Source organism: Cetorhinus maximus, chromosome 5 (genome assembly GCF_964194155.1).
Source record: "Cetorhinus maximus chromosome 5, sCetMax3.hap1.1, whole genome shotgun sequence".
Lineage (NCBI taxonomy): Eukaryota > Metazoa > Chordata > Chondrichthyes > Lamniformes > Cetorhinidae > Cetorhinus > Cetorhinus maximus.
The window spans coordinates 165,859,261-165,877,812 of record NC_135883.1 but is presented as its reverse complement, the minus strand read 5'-3'; the positions used below and the strand labels follow the sequence as shown (position 1 = coordinate 165,877,812).

The window sequence follows — 18,552 nt, the reverse complement described above, 5'->3', positions numbered from 1 at the left end:
GGCGGAGGGAAATCCCGCGAGAGTTTGAACCGGAAGTGGCTGCAGATCAGTGGGTGAGAGGTCAGCGACGATCATGGCGGCTTGTCGAGAGCGCGTCGAGTTGATTCGGAGTCGTGTGGTTCTTAAAGAGTTCGGGGTGCAGAATGTGAGTGTGGTTTGGATGGTGTTTAATTAATGAATGTGAATCACTGAGGTTTGCCATTGACAGCGGTTGTTTTTCTTCTCCAGGTTCACACAACGGATTTCCCAGGAAATTACCCTGGGTACGACGACACGTGGAGCCAGCAGCGGTTTGAGGAGGTAAAACATAAAGTGGGCACCGGGAACAGCTTAGCCGTGTTACAGTGAAAAGGTTCCGGCTGGAGAATAACGCCTCAATCCTATTGCACATCTTCATTGGGAATGTCCTTCATTATTTACATTCCCATTGATACTGTCCTTATGTGGCCTCATTTTACACAATCGTTCTCACTTCATTTATTTTTATTCATTTATGGGATGTGGGCGTCACTGGCTAGGCCAGAATTTATTGCTCTGGCATATGCCTTGTAAATGGTGGACAGGCTTTGGAGTGTCAGGAGATGAGTTACTCACTGCACGATTCCTAGCCCCAGACCTGCTCTTGTAGCCACAGTATTTATATGGCTGGTCCAGTTCAGTTTCTGGTCAATGGTAACTCCCAGGATGTCACAAATCAGCCATATAGGGCAGAATTTTATGGCCCGGTCATGTTGGGGTTGGGGCTATGAATTGCGGCAAGCTGTTCAAAAGCCCATTCACTTTGGCGGGGCTGTAAAATCCCCCCGACATAAAATTCCACCCCTAAATACTGTGACTATGAAAGCAAATCGGAGACTAGGAATCCTGCAGTAAGTAACTCACGCCCTGACTCCCCAAAGTCTGTCCACCATCTACAAGGCACAAGTGAGGACTATAGTGGAATACTCCCCACTTGCCTGGATGATTGCAGCCCCCACAACACTCAAGGTGCTTGACACCATCCAGGACAAAGCAGCCCACTTGATTGGCACCCTATCCATAAACATTCACTCCCTCCACCACCGACGCATAGTAGCAGCAGTGTGTACCATCTCCAAGATACACTGCGGCAACTTATCAAGGATCCTTTGACAACACCTTCCTGTACCACCTAGAAGTGCAAGGGCAGCAAATACATGGGAACACCACGACCTGCAAGTTCCTCTCCAAGTCATACACCATCCTGACTTGGAAATATATCGCTGTTGCGTCACTGTCGCTAGGTCAAAATCCTTGAACTCCCTTCCTAACAGCAGTGTGTTCCCACACCACATGGACTGCAGCGGTTCAAAAAGGCAGCTCATTACCACCACCTCTGTTGAAGTTGATGTTACAGACAGATCAGCCAACAAATTATTGAATGGTGGAGGGGCTGAGTGGCTTACTCTTGCTTCTAATTTGTGTGTACGTATTCTCGAGGGCAATTCGGGATAGTCAACAAATGCTGGCCTGGCCAGCAACATCCACATCCCAGAAACAAATTTTTAAATCTTCCTAAGGATCACAACAAGCTCCATTGAGCTGTGTTGAACCCATTGTTGCATTAAATTTTCATTAAACTGCAAGTTGTAGGAATACAAGGCCAAATATCAGAATTCATCCTCCATGTGTAATCCAGCTCCAATATCTATCTTGGGTAGCTGAGGGGATCACAACTTATTTCCAAACAGGAATGTAGCGAGATTGTAACACTGTCACCCATCTTATTAGTTGTCTTCATCAGTGATGTAGCTGCCCTTGTAAGGGAGCTCACTTGATTGTCTGTTCCAGGCATGTTGGAGTGCCCTTGTTTGCTGATGGTATTGCGATGCTGACAGATGTACATTTCCTACTTGGGAATTAACATTTCCTACTTGTATTGATTCTCGGGGGGGAGGGGGTGGCATAGTGGTATTGTCAGTGGATTGGTATTCTATACCCAGGATAATGCTCTGGGGACCTGGGTTCGAATCCACCATGGCAGATGGTGAGATTTGAATTCAATTAAAAGTCTGATGATGACCATTGCCGATTGTCAGAAAAACCCATCTGGTTCATTAATGCCCTTTAGGGAAAGAAATCTGCCGTCGTTACCTGACCTGGCCTACATGTGACTCCAGACCCACGGCTATGTGGTTGACTCTCTCTCTCTGAACAAGGACAGTTTGGGAGGGGTAGTAAATACTGGCCTAGCCAGCAGCCCACAACCCATGAACGAATTAAAAACACTCACCATCTTAGACATCTTTAGCCAGTGGCTAAAGTTAATGTGTATGGCTTTGCATGGTTAGAGAGAAACTTGAAAATATTGATTGGGGTGTGGGAAAAACAGACAACTGCCCCAGTTATTGATGCATATCAATGGGGGGAGGGGGTGTGGTTTGCAATTGCAGCTTGGATAAGAATGTAAGGAACAGGAGTAGGCCATAGGGCCCCCCTCACCTTTTCACTGTTTAGTACCATTAAGGCTGAACTCCACTTTCCAGCCATATCCTTTACTACCCAAAAATCTTGATGAAGATGCTTATTAACTGAATGTTATATAGTTTTCTGGGGTAGACAATTCCAAAGATTCACAATCCTCTGAGTGAAGAAATTTCTCCTTATTTCAATCCTAAATGATCTTTCGCTTATACAGAGACTGTACTCTCTAGTTCTGGACTCCAGCCAGGGGAAGCAGCTACCTTGACGAGCTAAAATTTTTTATACATTTCAATGAGACCACCTCTCATTCTTCTCAATTCCAGGCCTTTGGGATTGTGTTGAGAAAGAATGAAGGTAGCTTGGGTTGCCTTTCTTCAATGAAAGCAAAGTACCAATACAAGTTAAGCTTGTGTCATATAAGGCAGATATTCAGATGTTTTCCTTCATGGTTCAGAACTCCCTGGCATAAATCAGAAGAGTTTTCTTGTGAAGTTGTGTGAAATTCCAGCTTGGTGATGGATCTATCCCAAAAAGTAAAGATACATCAGCTGCACCAGTTGTGGGTGGAGTGGTCCAATTGATACTGAATGACTGCTCGTTCCATGTTTAGTATTCTGTTTGCTATCTTAAGATACCTGGAACTCTGTTTGCAACATGAAAAAGACAAAATCAACTTGTTGATTCTCCTGAAACACTAGTCCACCAGTAGCATCTCTGCTAACTGAGAGGCACGGCATCCACTGAAATACTGTGTGACCTCCCTGTGAAGTTTGTCTCTTTCTCAGAATTTCAGGATTGATATTGTTCGTTTGGAGGAAGATACACTAGAATTTGACATGGTTGGAGTCGACGCTGCGATTGCAAATGCCTTCCGCAGGATCCTTCTTGCTGAGGTAATGAAATTCCAGGCTGTGTTAGACTAGTAATTGTATCAATCTTACAGAACTCTTAAATCAGTCGTAGTGTTGCTGAAGAGGCATGTTGCTGAAGCTTTTCACCTTGCACTCATCAGGACAAACACAAAACAGGTTCTGATGAAGAGTCATATGGACTCAAAACGTTAACTGTATTCCACTCCGCAGATGCTGTCAGACCTGCTGAGCTTTTCCAGCTATTTTTGTTTTTGTTTCAGGTTTCCAGCATCCGCAGTATTTTGCTTTTAACAAAACAGGTTGTGTTTGTCATGAGTGCAAGGCAAGCTGCTTTTTTTTTTTGAATGCATATGTTCTTTCACGGGATGCCTGTGTCGCTGGCTTAGGCCAGTGTTTATTGCCCACGCCTAATTTCCCTTGAGAAGTCGGCAGTGAGTTGTCGTCTTGAACCGCTGCAGGCCATGTGGTGTAGGTACACCCACACCCACTCCTGTTGAAGGAACCATGGTGAGTTTCTGTAGTGCACATTGTAGATGGTACACACTGCAGCCACTGTGTGTTGGTGGTGGAGGGAGTGAATATTTGTGGATGGGGTGCCAATCAAGCGGGCTGCTTTGTCCTGGATGGTGTCAAGCTTCATGAGTGTTGTTGGAGCTGTACTTATCCACACAAGTGGGGAGTATTCCATCACACTCCTGTCACGCGATTCCTAGCCTCTGACCTATTCTTTTAGCCACAGTATTTATATGGCTAGTCCAGTTCAGTTTCTGGTGAATGGTAACCGCCCCCCCAGGATGTTGACAGTGGGGGATTCAATGATGGTAATGCCATTGAATGTCATGGGGAGGTGGTTGGACTCTCTTGTTGGAAATGGCCATTGCCTGACACTTGTGTGGTGTGACTGTTACTTGCCAATTGTCAGCCCAAGCCTGGATATTACCCAGGTCTTGCTGCATTGGACATGGACTGCTTCAGTATCTGAGGAGTTGCGAATGGTGCTGAACATTGTGCAATCATCAGCGAACATCCCCACTTCTGACCTTATGTTGGAAGGAAGGTCATTGATGAAGCAGCTGAAGATGGTTGCGACTAGGACACTACCTGAGGAACTCTGCAGTGATGTCCTGGAGCTGAGATGCTTGACCCCCAACAGCCATAACCATCTTCCTTTGTGTTAGGTATGACTCCAACCAGTGGAAAATTCAGCAACATGTCTCTCTTCAGCAATATTCAAAATCTGTGCTACCAAGTAACTGTCAGTCGTGTTACTGAAATTTGGAATCAAAAATACTTATTTTTTTGATGTGCAGTGGTGTAGAAAATTCAGTCAGGTTATTGATAACCATGTTATGTAGCAACACCCGTCTCTGATATTTGCAATCTGTTTTATGTGGCCACTGTAGAAATGTTCAATTTAGTTTGGAAAACTTAACAGGTACTAGTGCCTTTCAGTCTGATGCTGAACTATACAGCAGCTTCGATCCCTGCCCTGTGCTGAGCTAGGTGGTAACTAGAGCAGTGGTAATTAGCTTCAATACCCATGGCATCATGGCTAAGACCAATTCTGTCCTCTCCCAACATCCACACTTCCAGCAATCAGGAACAGGAGCTCCTATCCAACTCCTCTTAACCCAGTGATTCATTCACAGGAAGACCTCTGTTGCACAGGGTCAGATTTGGTGCACACACTAGGCCTGTTTTCCCATCAAAGTAGGTACCCAGATGAAGATAATTGTAACATCCCTATCACTAACCTGGCAGAAATCAACTAACTCAGCACAAATGGGGGATTGAATACGAGACCCTCATGTTTGGTCAGATCAGATGCTCATCAAGTCTATTTGCTAAACCCAATTTTAGTGAGTTTCTGTTTGACATCATCTGTTGTTGTGTTTAATATATTTAACCTGCTACGTTGATTCTAACCTTAGCTGTTGCTCAGGTCCCAACTATGGCTGTGGAGAAAGCATTTATCTACAACAACACCTCCATTGTACAGGATGAGATTCTGGCACACAGATTGGGGCTTATCCCCATCAAAGCAGACCCACGATTGTTTGAGTACAGGAGCACAGGTGAGAGGGTTACACCAACTCAATTATGGTATATTAGCCTTAATTGCAAGGGGATTTGAGTACAGGAGTAAAGATGTCTTGCTGCAGTTGTATAGAGCCTTGGTGAGGCCATATCTGGGGTATTGTGTAAAGTTTTGGTCTCCTTATCTAAGGAAGATATAATTGTCATGGAGGGAGTGCAATGGAGGTTCACAGACTGATCCCTGGAATGGAGGAATTGCCTAATGACGAGACAATGAGGAAATTGGGCCTGTATTCTCTAGAGTTTCAAAGAATGAGAGGTGATCTCATTGAAACTTACAAAATTCTTACAGGGAGTGACAGGGTAGATGTAGATAAGATGTTTACCCTGTCTAGTGAATCTAGCAACAGAGGGCAGTCTCAGAATGCTGGCAGGCCGTTTTAGACTGAGGTGAAGAGGAATTTTTTCACTGAGGGTGGTGAATCTTTGGAATTCTCTCCCCCTGTGGAAGCTCAGCCATTGAGTATGTTCAAGACAGAAATCGATAGATTTCTGGAGACTAATGACATTAAGGGATTGGTTAAGGTAGATGATCAGCCATGATCTACTTGAATGGTGGAGCAGGCTTGATCAGCCAGATGGCCTACTCCTATGTTCCTTATGTTCATTCTACATGCTAGCTTTTAGTGACTCATGAACAAGGGCACCCAGGTCCCTTTGGACATCAACACTCCCCAACTTCTAACCATTTAAGAAATACTCTACCTTCCTGCTTTTAAACAAAAGTGGATACCTTCACACCTATTCACTGTATTCCATTGGCCATGTTCTTGCCTATTCACTTAGCCTGTCCAAACCCCCTTGAAGCCTCCTTGCATCCTCTTTGCAACTCGCATTCCCACCTAGTTTTGTGTCATCAGCAAATTTGTAAATATTCCATTTGGTCCCCACATACACATCAGTTATATAGATTGTGAACAGCTGTGGTCCCACTGGTAACAGCCACTGCCATCCTGAGAATGAATTGTTTATTCCTACTCTCTTTTTTCTGTTTATTAATCAATTTTCAGTCCATACCAGTATATTACCCCTAATCCCATGGGCTCTAATTTTATTTACTAATCTGCTGTTTGGGACCTTATCAAAAGCCTTCTGAAAATTCAAATACACCACATCCACTTGTTCTTCTTGATGCTACAGGTAACATTCTCAAAAAATTCCAAGAGGTTTGTCAAACATTTCCCTTTCATAAATCCATGTTGACACTGCCCAAGCACATTATTATTTTCCAAGTGTCCAGTTATCACAACATTTATTATAGGTTCTAACAATTTCCCTACTACTGACATCAAACTAACAGGGCTGTAGTTCTCCATTTCCTCTCTCCCTCACTTCTTAAATAGTTGGGTTACATTTGCTACTTTCCAGTCCGCAGGAACCTTTCCAGAATCTCTAGAAATTTGAAAGATAACCACCAATGCATCCACTATCTCTATAGCCTCCTTCTTCAACATTCTGGGACGTAGCTCATCAGCTCCAGGGGATTTATCAACCTTCGACCCAGTTAATTTTTCGAATACTACCTCTTTATTAATAATTTCTTTCAGTTCTTCGTTTTCGCTAGTTTCTTGGTTCCCTAATATTTCTGGAAAATTTTCTGTATCTTCCTCCACGAAGACTGACACAAAGTAATTGTTTAGTTTCTCCGCCATTTCCCTATTCTCCATTATAAATTCTCCTGTCTCTGCCTGTAATGGACCCACATTTCTCCTTGCTAATGTTATCCTTTTCACATACCTAAAGAAGCTCTTACAGCCCATCTTTGTGTTTCTCGCTAGTTTGTATTCATATTCTCTTTTCCCTTTATCAGTTTCTTGGTAGTCTTTTGCTGGATTCTAAATTGCTCCCAATCCTCAGACTTGCCACTTTTTCTGGCAACTTTATAAACCACTTCCTTTAATCTAAAGCAGCCTTTAACTTCTTTTGTTAGTCATGGTTGATTCACCTTTCCTGTTGTTTTTTTATGTCTTAGAGGAATGTATATTTGTTGTAGACCATGTAACACTTCTTTAAATACTCGCCATTACCTGTCTGCCGTCAAATCTTTTAGTATATTTTCCCAATCCACCATAACCATCTTGCCCCTCATAGCTTTCCTTTTGTTCAGGTTTAAGACCCTAGTTTCAGAATTAACTATATTACTTTCAAACTTAGAATTTGAAATGATCATATTATGGTCCCTATTTCCTAAAGGCTCCTTTATGGCAAGGTTATTAATTAGCCTTTTCTCATTAGGCAATACTAAATCTGAAATAGCCTGACCCCTACAAATTACCCAAGTGCTGACCTTTATGGGGTAGCTTTTATTCCTTGCCTTTGGAATCTCTCTGGCTTCAGACAGCCTCGATTTTAACAGGGCAGGCTGCAAAATATTCCCCAGGGTCACAAAGGTGGCATGGAAAATCAAATGTGGATGTTAAATTTGATAAGCTTTGCCAATCAACCAAAATCTGCAGAATGCTTGTATTTGAGTTGAATCGCCTTGCCTTTTTCTCAGATATCTCACCAAACATATTTATTCTGCAGCTCTCAAAACAGGCTGAACCATTTTGTGAGTGTAGGTAGCTTTTAACTGTTATGTACTGTCAGTGACAAAGAAATAAACTAAACCTCTCCTTTGTTTTTGTCACATATGGTTTAAAATTACTCTCCTTGTAAAACAGTGCCGAGCAAGTGCTGCATTGCTAGAGGTGCTGTTCCTCAAATTAAATGTTAAATAGGCTCGAACTGATATTCCAGTGTTTCGAGTGAATGTTAAAGATTCTGTAGCATTTTTCAAAGGGATGTCAAGATGTTGTTCTGGTGTACAGCACCGAAAACTGATTAATTAGATATTTGTTTCACTGCTGTTTGTGGCACTGATGCTGCGTATCAAAAGTGAAGCACTTATATGTTTTATTGCAATAAGGATTAATAGAAGTGTTGGTATTTTATTTATTCATAAAGGGGATGAAGAAGGCACAGAGATCGACACTCTTCAGTTTCAGCTTAAAGTGAAATGTACAAGAAATCCTAAAGCACAGAAAGATTCCTCAGACCCTGAAGAACTATATTTTAATCATAAAGGTAAATGGTCTGCAGTTCAGGCTTGCACTGTTTGAGTAGTGTATTAATGTATTTAAATACAAAATCTAAAGGGGACTTAATTGGGACTATTGTGATATTCATCAAATGTCCCTTGAATGAATGGCATGCCCTTATGTCATGCCACAGTTACAGAACAGTCCTGAATTCTCCTGTTTGCCCTTCTAGTCTACTCCAAGCATATGAAGTGGGTACCAATTGGGAACCAAGCTGATCTCTTTGGGCAGGTTGACATCCGACCCGTACATGATGATATCCTGATTGCTCAGCTCCGCCCAGGACAGGAAATCGACGTTGTCATGCACTGTGTGAAAGGAATCGGTAAGATGGGGGTGGGATGGTGGAAGTCTGTTGCTTACAGTGCAAATGCGTAAAGGATAAAGGGAAGCTTATGACAGATACTGAAGGCTCAATACTGCAGGAAATCTAGAGGAGAATAAGAAGTGTCAGGGCGTATTTAAAAGGGAATTAGGAAAGCAAAGAGAGGGCGTGAACAAATATTGGCAAATAAAATCAAGGAAAACCCAAAGATTTTTTTATAAATACATAAAGAGCAAGAGGATGACTAAAGAAAGGGTGAGGCATGTTCAGAATCATAATGAATACTTTGTGTCTGTTTTCACAAAAAGAGAGGGAAGTTACAAACATTGCAATCAGGGAGGAAGAGTGTGAAATATGAGATGGAATTAACATAGTGAGAGAGGAAGCATTAAGGGGCTTAATGTCTTTGAAAGTGAATTTATACCCAGGCCCAGATGAAACGTATCCTTGACTGTTAAGAGAAGCAAGAAAAGGAATAGCAGAGGCTCTGGGCATCATTTTCCAATCCTCTCTGCCTACAGGCGTGATGTCAAGGAACTGGAGGAGAGCTAACATACTATTGTTTGAAAAGGGAGAAAGTAATAGACCTTTTAAAAGGCCAGTCATTCTAACCTCAGTGGTGGATAAATTATTGGAAAAATTCTGAGGGACAGATGAATCTTCATTTAGAAAGACGTGGATTAATCAAAGACAATCAGCACAAATTTGTTAAAAGAAATTACGGTCTGACTAACATTGAATATTTTGAGAAGGTTACAAGGAGGGTCTATGACAGTAGTGTGTTTGATGTTGCCTATATAGATTTTAGCAAGACTTTTTATAAGGTCCCACATAGACTGATTACAAAAGTAAAAGCCCATGGGATCCAAGGCTAAGTGACAAGTTGGATCCAAAATTAGCTCAGAGTCAGGAAGCAAAGGGTAATGGTCGATGCGTGTTTTTGTGACTGGAAGACTGTTTCCTGTGAGGTCCCGCAGAGCTCAACTTGCTTTTTGTGGCAGACAGTATATCAGTGATTTGAACTTGAATGTATGAGGTGTGGTTAAGAACTCTGTGCACACGATACAAAAAAATAGCTGTGTGGTTGATAATGAAATAATCTGTGACTGTAGGAAGATATCAATGGGCTAGTCAAGTGGCAAATCAAGTCAATCTGGAGATGTGTGAAATAATGGATATGGGGCAGGCTGACATTGCAAAAGAATACACAATAAATGGTAAGATACTGGAAAACGTAGAGATACAGTGGGACCTTGGAGTCCATGCCTACAGATCCCTGAAGATGGAATCTTGGGATGCTTGCCTTTATTAGTAGTGGCATAAAATGGAAGGTTATATTGTAACAGTATAAAACGCTAAGTAGGCCACAGCTGGAATACCGTGTACAGTCACCGCACGAGAAGAAAGATATGATTTCTCTAGAGGAGGTTTACGAGGATGTTGCCTGAACTGGAGAATTTTAGTTAGGAGGAAAGGTTGATAGGCTTGGATTGTTTTCTTTGGAACAGAGGACCCTGAGGGTATTAAGTGTATACAGTTATGAGGGGTCTGGATAGAGTCGATAAGGCCTTATTCCCCTTGGTTGAGGGGTCCATAACCTGGGACATAGGTTTAAATTAAGAGGTAGAAGGTTTAGAGGGGTTTGGAGGGGAATGTTTTCACCCAGAGGGTGTGGAACTCGCTGCCTGAAAGGGTGGCAGAGGCAAAAACCCTCATAGTATTTAAAAAGAATATTAAATAGTCACAGTACAGAACTTGAGTATTGATAAAAGAAGAACCATGTTGTCAAAACTTTTTGTCTTGTACTCTTTAGGACAGATTCACAAGAATATCAAATCTCAAAGGGAACAGCAACTTATACAGCATAAGAAGGGAGTGCTGATTGGTTGGCAAGTGGACTCTGATTGATAGAGGTGTTGCCATGGAGAATGCACCAGGGAACAGTTAACTGCCAAGCTTTTTTTTTCAATTCAAACCAGGCAGGTTGACTCTGATTGGTCAAGGCAGTGACATGGGCAATGAACCAGGCAATGGCTGTCTCCCATTGGGTATTCTTGTGAATCTGTCCTGATGAGCGCAAGGCGAAAGCCTTCAACAGCGTATCTTTTTTTACTGCAATAAAAAGTATTTTATATGCACTTCAAATGCTGTAATCTTTCAGATTATGGACAAAAGTCAGAATGTGGGATCAGGCTGTGTTGCTGCTTGTCGCCTGGTATGGACACAATGGATCACATGGCCTCCTTTCATACTGTAAATTTCTATGATTATGCAGAGTAAAGCATAGCCAGGTGACAGAGGTGCCAGAAGACTGACAACCCCTGTGTTAGAAAGACTGACCAGGCTGGACTCTCTTCTTTAGAAAAGGGAAGACCAAGAGGTGACCAAATCAAAATCTTTAAAATTATGAAGAGGTTTGAAAGGGTTACTTAGAGAGAACATTTCCATTTTTTGGGGATTCCACAACTAGGGGCCATAAATACATGATAGCCATTAATAAATCTAACGAGGAATTCAGGAGAAACTTCTGTCTGTGAAGTGTAATGTGCTGTATATATATATATATATTTTTTTTTGTACCCCCGCTCACCTCAGGTAAAGACCACGCCAAGTTTTCTCCTGTTGCCACGGCAAGTTACCGACTTCTCCCTGATATAACTCTGCTGAGTCCTGTGGAAGGGGATCTGGCAGACAAACTAAAACGCTGCTTCTCTCCTGGTGTCATCGAGGTCCAGACAGTGAACGGTCAGTCTGTTCTGTTGTGTATGAAAGCTGTAGTTTTAAGATGGTTTCCTGAGCACTTTAGACCAGAGAAGGTTATGGGGAGATTTAAACACTCAAGATATTCAAACTCATGATTGTGTACATAAGGAGAAAAAAAAGGTTGACAAGAGAGCACAGGTCTAAAATAATTGGCAGAAATGAGGAGAGCGTTTTTAATGCATTGAGTTATGATGATTTGGAATGTACTGCCTAAAAAGGTGGTGGAAGCAGATTCAGTAATAACCTTCAAAAGGAATTTGGATAAACCTTTGAAAAGGAGAAATTTGCAGGACTATTGGAAAAGAACAGGGAGTGGGACTAATTTGATTGCAACTCTTTAAAAGAGTCAGCATGGACATGATGAGCCAAATGGCCTCCTTCAGTGATCTTTGAATCTATGATGTGACCTGTAATGGACTTCAGTTAGTTTAGAGTATTAATTGGGATAATTTGGCTCAGGTGACATCTAGTGACTTTCTCCTTTTGGCTCATGTGGCACTATTTGTGGTCTACATATATACATTGGTTTATTATAAGTACACCAATTAAAAAGTGAACCCATGAAAACTGGGGGTTTCTCAGTGATACAAGTTACCTGTCCATACACAGAGGATGGTTAAATTGTGAAATGTGCTACCATATATCTTCATAGTTTCCTTTAAGACTTCGGACCCTAGTTTCAGATTGGACTACTTCACTTTCCATCCTAATGAAGAATTCTATCATGTTATGGTCACTGTTCCCTAAAGGGCTCTGCACAACAAGATTATTAAACCCTTCTCATTGCACAATACCAAATCTAGGATAGCTTGTTCCCTAGTGGGTTCCTTGACACACTGGCCTAAAAAACCAACTTGTACACACTCCAGGAATTCACCCTTCACGGTGTTATTGCTAATTTGGTTTGCCTGGTCTATATGTAGATTAAAATCACCCATGATTACTGTAGCACCTTTGTTACATGCATCTGTAATTTCCTGTTTAATGCCATCCTCTACCTTATCACTACTGTTTGGAGGCCTATAGATAACTCCCACTAATGTTTTCCGCCCCTTGTTGCTTCTTAGCTCCACCCAGACTGATTCTACATCTAGATTTTCTGAGCCAATATCCTCTCTCACTATTGCACTGATTTCATCCTTAACTAACAATGCCACGCCACCATACCAAACTCAGGTCTAACAGCTTCTGTGGAGAGAAAAAAAAAGAGTTAATGTTTTGAGTCCGCATGACTCTTCTTCAGAGCCCCTGTGAGGATATTGGTCCTGGTCCTGCTGGAGCGCAATCGACTCAGCTTGTACAGGTCCCAACTTCCCCAGAATTGGTCCTAATGCCTCAGGAATCTAAATCCCTCCCTCCAATGCCATCTTTCAGCCATGCATTCATCAGGTCTATTCTCCTATTCCTGATCTCGCTAGCACATGCCACTGGGAGTAATCCTGAGATTACTACCTTTTGAGGTCCTGCTTTATAATTTATTTCCTAGCTCCCTATATTCTGCTTTCAGGACTTCAATGCCCTGTTTACCTATGTCAGTGGCATTAATATGGATTACAACCTCTGGCTGTTCACCCTCCCCCTTCAGAATGTCCTGTAGCCACTCAGTGACATCCTTGAGCTTGGCACCAGGGAGGCAACATACCATCAGGGTGTCACCTCTGTGGCTGTAGAAACGTCTACCTGTTCCCCTTGTGATAGAACCCCCTATCACTATTGCCCTCCCACTTTTTTTTTCTCCCCACCTCTGTGCAGCTTAGCCACTCGTGGTGCCACAGACTTGGCTCTTACTGCATTCCCCTGAAAGCCATCTCCCCCAGCTGTATCCAAAATGGAAAATCTGCTGGAGAGGGACATGTACCCAGGGGACTCCTGCACTGCCTGCCTAGTGCTTTTACTCTGTCTGGTGGTCACCCATTCCCTTTCTGCCTGTGCACTCTTTACCTCTGGTGTGACCGCCTCACTGTGCATGCTATCCACAAAGATCTCATCTTTGTGGATGCTCCACAGTGACTCCAGGCGCAGCTCCAGCTCCGAAACACGGATTTTGAGTAGCTCCAGCTGGAGACACTTTCTGCACACATGTTCTCCCTGGACACTGGAAATGCCCCTGACTTCCCACATCACACAGGAGAAGAATTCCACTTGGCCGAGCTGCCCTGCCATGACTTACCCTTACATTTCTCCCTTTACTTTTACTTCCTTTAGTTTGAGAATATCAAAAACAGAAGAAATACTTAGCAGGCCCTACTTACCAAGGCTGCTGCTCTTACTGAGGAAAGGTAGAAAATGAAAGGATCACCTCCTTCCCTCTTCAACAAACTCCCTCTCTCACCAAACTCCAACTGAAGCATTCTAATGCAGCCCAAAGCAGCACTCCCGTGTAGATGATGGTCACGGAGATGATGGTCAATTGTTCCTTTTCCCTCAGGGAGAAAATTTGCAACAGTTGTAAATCCTCGCTTGGACACCTGCAGTCGTGAGATTTTCCGCCATGATGACCTTAAGAACCTTGTCCGTCTTGGCAGAGTTCGAGATCATTACATTTGTAAGTAAAGGCTGTAGATGGATTAGTGACCCTTGGTAATTTGATTTTTCACTTTCTTTCACCACCGAGAGTATCTTTCATCCTTTCCCAGAGGTGCTGAATCTTGCAGGGAGTCAGTTCCACTTTGTGTGTGGGCCTAGATTATGTTAATTAGTGGGGTGACGAAACGGGGCTGGATTTGATCTGAATTATACATTTCTATAACCAGACTGGATGTACTGGGCTGAAGACCTGCAGTGCAGAGGCCAACCTAGGCAGCACATCCGGTTTGACAAAGTATTTGACATGCCAGCTTGTCAACAATGGCTAGTGAGTGTTTTATGGACTGCAGGAGGTGTCTGGACATCCCCGGATAGTATGGTCAGCTAGAGATGGGCCAGAGTGCTGCTGTGAAACGTCTTTCAAATAACAGGACTGCCACTTAGGCTAGAGCATTCAGACCCTGTGTCAGAAAGATTTGAAGCTAACATAGGGGATCTGAGGTCTGCCAAAGTAGATTGGGAGACTGGTATTCGCCTTGGCCTATTGGGTAAGGAAGAGAAAAGTCAGCCAGAGTTTCTGCTCCTATTTGTTGTCAACAATGTGCCTTTAACACGGTATAATGTCTCAAGCTGCATGCGCGGAGCATAATACCAAACCAAATGAGATGCAAGGGCAGGTGACCAAAAGCTTGGCCAGAGGTAGCTTTTAAGGGTCATCTTAAAGTGGTGGGGTGATCTACTGAACCCCTAATGGAAAGTTTATGTGTGTTTGATTTGGATGTGAAGGATCTTGACTGTGGTGGCCCGTTTCTCTCCCACACACACAACTGAATCGGCTCACAGAAAAGATTGGGCAAGGTACAAGGAAGCAGCCAGAATTCAACAGTTTTGGGGTGGGCGGGGGAGGAATAGCCTCTTTTTTGTTTTAAACAAAAAAATTGTCAGACCTGCCAAAGATGGAGTAAGATTGCTGTTCACTAATCTTTGTTATCTTTAAAGTTTCAGTGGAGTCAACAGGAATTCTTCTCCCAGAAGTGTTGGTGTCTGAAGCCTTGAAAATGTTGATGACAAAATGCAGAAGATTTTTGAATGAACTGGATGCAGCACAGGTAGACTGAACTTCACAGACCAGGTCCAGTTGAGTCTGGGCTGAGGACATTTTGAGGAGCCATTGCTTGGGCAGAAGTGGCAGCGTGATTCTGATCACAGACTACATCTAATTGTATTACAGCATCATTGACGGAGTTCATCATTCAACTCCCCCAGTGCTGTTGAGGATTGATACTTGTATAAGGCACCAATGATCTGTGACTTCTGTTAATGAATATTAATTTCTTCCAAGTATTTATCCCCATGAGGGTGTGTAAATATGTTACAATATTAAAGATGTAATGCATCAGTCATAATCTTTTATCATCTTGGTGCAAAACTAGTTTGCTACTATGAGATAAAAGTACTCAAGTCAATGTCATTGTTACAAAATAATTGACATAATGCAGGGTTCCTATCTACCCAGCCCTTAACCAGAAAATCACTGACAATGGATCCTATTTCCACAATCTCTCTCTTAAATATGGTGTCCCCCAAAAAGCTATCTTGACCCTCTAATTCGCATCAACATGTTGCCCCTCAGTGGCATCATCTGAAAACATGGCAGATTCCACATGCACCCTGACATCTAGTTCTACCTCAACCACCACCTCTCTTGACCTCTTCAGTGTCACTAAATTATTAGAGTGCTTGTCTGACGTCCAGTACAGAAGAAGAATTTCCTCCAACTAAATAGCCTGAAGACCAAAGCCATTGTCTTTGGCCCCTGTCACTACTACTTGTGTGGATCTAACTCTGTCTGTTTCCATGGCTGCTGTCAGACTGCACCTGTTTGTAACCATGGTGTCATATTTGACCCTGAAATGAACTTCTGATCACGTTACTGCACCGTTATTAAAGCTGTCCTTTTCCATCTCAGTAGCATTGCTTGACTGAACCCCTGCCTTAGCTTATGTGCTGCTGAAACCTTCATCCATCCCTTAGTTACCTCTAGACATGACTATTCCTGTGCGCTCATGGCTGACCTCCCATCTTCACACTCCATAAACTTGAGCCCATCCAAAACTCTGCAGTCCATGTCTTTCCTTGCACGAAATCCCATTCACCTATCATACCTGTGCAGCTGACTGACATCGGTTCCCAGTTAAAACCATGCTATCATTTTTAAAATTCTCATTCTTGTTTTCAAATTCTTCTATGACATTGCCTATCCCTATCACTGTAATCTCCAGCCCTACAACCCTCCGAAATCTCTACACATCTTCAACTCTGGCCTCCTGCACATCCCCAATTTTAATTGTTCCACCATTGACCATGCCTTCAGTTGCTGTGGCTCTGAGTATTGGGGCTCAGCCTCCCATTCACCCTTTCGGATGCTGTTTAAAACTCATGAGCTGGATTTTGGCGCAGAGGCAGGCAAGGCAACCATTTGCGTGTGCTGTTGTGCCACCATGTTCCCGTGTCTCAGCACTTGCCTCTCCCAATGGAGCTGCCAGGGCTCTCGAACTGCCATCCCTCTAATTGGGTCCTCAATAGCAAGAGCATGCTTACCATTGCTAATTGGGTATGAGCTTGGAGGTGCTTGTCAGCAAGTGTGGCCTCCAGACTCCCATTTGGTCCTGAAGTCTGTGGGAAAATCCAGTCCAGTATCTTTGACTAAGTTTGTGTCATTTTCCCTAATATCCCCTGATAAGACTTTGTGCTAAATTTTCTTTAATAACCCTGTAAACCACCTTGGGATATTTTACTATGTTAAAGGCACTATATAAATGAAAGTTGTTGTTGTTTGGATTGCTAATTTAGCTTGAACCTGTTAAGATCACCATTATCACTGAATTCTCTCTTCAGCCGATTCACTTCACTCGTGATGTAATGAAATAGCTGAGCCCTATGTATATGGGCCTCAACAATAACCAGTTGCAGTGCTGAACGCTTGTGCTCCAGAACTAGCTGTACCTCTGGCCAAGATGTTTCAGTTCAGCCACAACGCTGTCACCTACCTGGCAAGTGGGAAGAATTCCATTACACTCATGACTTGTAGATGGTGGACGGGCTTTGGGGAATCAGGAGCTGAGATTGTTGCAGAATTCCCAGCCTCTGACCTGCTCTTGTAGCCACAGTCTGGATTCATACAAGCTTTGAAAACTCCTTGAATTTGATCCTTAGCCTTGAAATGACTTGAATTTCACTTTGCCTTGAAAAGTCATTGATTTTCAATTTTTCTGTCTTATGACTGTGCAAATCTTGAAAGGATAGAAAATGAAAAAGAAATTGTGCAAAAATTGCATTCTGTTTTGATGCATTGAAAATTTCACGAGGCAATCTGTGCATGCTTAAGGCATCGTACATTGAAAACTTGGGTCAATGGTAAGTACATGCACATACTATCTACCCACGCGATACTGTGACCAACCAAAATCTCATCATCATAATGCACACAAGCAGAAGGACCATACTCCCTGAGCATAAAGTGAACACGCAAGGCAAACCATGCATGTGTGCTATGTAAAAGATAACATACATGCAATCTTCGCTTCTCTGTTTTGACTACCTGCTCACTCATCTTTTCACTTGTTTTACGTAAAAATTGTTAGCCAAAATATTCATTTGTTTGAAGCCATCAATAGATTCCTGCAGTGCTGCAAGATGGGTGTTTAATGATGAACAACAGCAAAGAACAGGAGTGGGAGCAACAGGAGTTGACAAAATTGAATTGGAGCAGCAGGGGTTGAATTCATGTCACAAAAATTGAGATCAAGCGAGTATAAATGGGGAAAGTGTGATGCAAATTGGATCAGGACAGGCAGGAGTGACATAAGTAAAATAACAGGAAGGAAGGAGTGTGCTTATTAAAATGGAACGGGGCTAGAAAGTAAGTTGCATGCAGGGCTCTAAGTGGCAGTTTACAAGAACTTGTTTAAGGTCATTACAACCGTGCCAGCATTCAATTATCATAATTTTGGACATAGTGCAACTGATGTGGTTTGTGCCTACATCTTGCACTTCAAGAAAATAATATTCATCAAAGGCTCTTGATTCATGACAGCCATGCATTTTGCGATCAGAGAGGGACTCATACATGCTGCTGTAGGTTGTGTGAAACGACAAAAGCGCTGCTATGTTTCATCTAAATTGGATGGAATTTGCTCAAAGCAATGAAGCACATAAATATCTATGATGTGGGAACAGAAATTGTGCATTTTTTTCCCCCATTCCTTCTTGAAATGAATTGAAGATTTATAAAAGAATTAAATGTTCCAAACTGTCAAAGCAAAAATCAACTCATTTGAATTTAGACTAGCACAGCCTCTTCTCTCGGCGGACTCTTGGGGTTGAGGATGACTCATTTCCACACTAAAAATTTGTTCTCAGGTGACTGAAAGAGTCCAATGCGTGA

At 42.6% G+C, this 18,552-nt stretch overlaps 1 protein-coding gene across 1 annotated transcript; it reads left to right on the top strand.

Moving 5' to 3' along the window:
* Nucleotides 1-12: 12 nt before the first annotated feature.
* polr1c (RNA polymerase I and III subunit C) lies at nt 13-15,516 on the top strand. Its single transcript, XM_078542768.1, has 9 exons — nt 13-145; nt 229-300; nt 3,228-3,335; nt 5,257-5,389; nt 8,358-8,477; nt 8,664-8,816; nt 11,412-11,561; nt 14,008-14,124; nt 15,105-15,516. The coding sequence occupies exons 1-9, from the start codon at nt 74-76 to the stop codon at nt 15,221-15,223; spliced, it is 1,044 nt and encodes a 347-aa protein (XP_078398894.1). The 5' UTR covers nt 13-73; the 3' UTR covers nt 15,224-15,516.
* The last annotated feature ends 3,036 nt before the right edge of the window (nt 15,517-18,552 follow it).

What these genes read in the sequence shown, in the direction of transcription:
- polr1c (XM_078542768.1), top strand. Translation starts at nt 74, where the DNA reads ATGGCGGCTTGTCGAGAGCGCGTCGAGTTGATTCGGAGTCGTGTGGTT. An exon ending in AAGAGTTCGGGGTGCAGAAT is followed by an intron (nt 146 to 228) that starts GTGAGTGTGGTT and finishes TTTCTTCTCCAG; the next exon opens with GTTCACACAACGGATTTCCC. An exon ending in GCACTGTGTGAAAGGAATCG is followed by an intron (nt 8,817 to 11,411) that starts GTAAGATGGGGG and finishes CGCTCACCTCAG; the next exon opens with GTAAAGACCACGCCAAGTTT.